The 1233-nt window shown below is 38.7% G+C and overlaps 1 protein-coding gene across 1 annotated transcript in view; it reads left to right on the forward strand.

Moving 5' to 3' along the window:
* Window positions 1-1233, forward strand: part of LOC107576405 (ectonucleoside triphosphate diphosphohydrolase 5-like) — an 11166-nt gene that overhangs the window by 9109 nt on the left and 824 nt on the right. Inside the window, exons 5-6 of the mRNA XM_016262588.1 lie at window positions 879-958; window positions 1029-1090. Of these exons, the coding sequence (XP_016118074.1) occupies window positions 879-958; window positions 1029-1090 (142 nt within the window). The remainder of the gene's footprint in view (window positions 1-878; window positions 959-1028; window positions 1091-1233) is intronic.

Below are 1233 nucleotides of genomic sequence, written 5' to 3' on the forward strand. Positions count from 1 at the left end.
AAGTCTCTTCTGCTCACCGAGGCTGCATTTATTTGATCAAAAATACTGTAAAAATTGTGATAGAGTATTACAATTTAAAATAACTGTGCAGATATTCTGTGTGAATGTTAAACTGTAATGTATTTCTGTGATGTGCAGCTGTATTTTCAGCATCATTCCTCCAGTCTTCAGTGTCACATGATCTTCAGAAATCAGTATAATATGCTGATCTGCTGCTCCAGAAACATTTCTGATTATTATCAATGTTGAAAACAGTCATGCTGCACGATATTTTTGTGGAAACTGTGATATATTACCATTTGAAAATTTAACAAAAGAAATGAATGCTTTTATTGATCAAGGATGCATTAAATTGATAAAGTGTCAGTAAAGACGTTTATAATGTTACAGAACATTTCTATTTCAAATAAATGCTGTTCTTTTAAACTTTCTGTTCATCTGTGAATCCTGAAAAATACAATGCATCAGTTTCCACAAAAATATCGTGCAGCACGACTGTGTTCAACATTGATAATAATCAGAAATGTTTCTGGAGCAGCAGATCAGCATATTATACTGATTTCTGAAGATCATGTGACACTGAAGACTGGAGTAATGATGCTGAAAATACAGCTGCGCATCACAGAAATACATTACAGTTTAACAGAGATTCACATAGAAAACAGCTGTTTTACATTGTAATAATATTTCACTATTTTTACTGTAGTCAAATAAATGCAGCCTCGGTGAGCAGAAGAGACTTCCTTTGCAAATATTTAATACTCGGGTATTGTATGTTTACATTTGTTACTAGAAACTAGTGTTTTGGGCCACCTAGCAACCACTCAGAGCACCTTAGCAACCACACAGTACTGTGGTAAGTTTGTTGTATTTGACAGAAAACGGTTGAGAGCGCTCCAGCGGATTACATGGTGAGGTTCGACATGTTCAGCAGCACTTATGAGCTCTACACACACAGGTAACCATGATGATGATGCTGCTGCAGGAAGGTGGTGTTTCCCGCTCTAAACATGTGCTCTTCTTCACAGTTACCTTGGAAACGGAATCAAAGCGGCACGTCTGTCGGCTCTGGGAGCGCTGGGTTCAGAGGGTACCAAACACTCACATCAACACACGTGATGTTCAATACGAGCGGCGACCGCTTCAGTCTTCATCTGACGTGTGTGTGTGTGTGTGTCTGTCTGTGTGTGTCTGTCTGTGTGTGTGTGTGTCTGTCTGTCTGTCTGTGTCTGT

This window comes from Sinocyclocheilus grahami, unplaced genomic scaffold (assembly GCF_001515645.1).
Source record: "Sinocyclocheilus grahami isolate Dianchi unplaced genomic scaffold, SAMN03320097.WGS_v1.1 scaffold3634.1, whole genome shotgun sequence".
Taxonomy (NCBI): domain Eukaryota; kingdom Metazoa; phylum Chordata; class Actinopteri; order Cypriniformes; family Cyprinidae; genus Sinocyclocheilus; species Sinocyclocheilus grahami.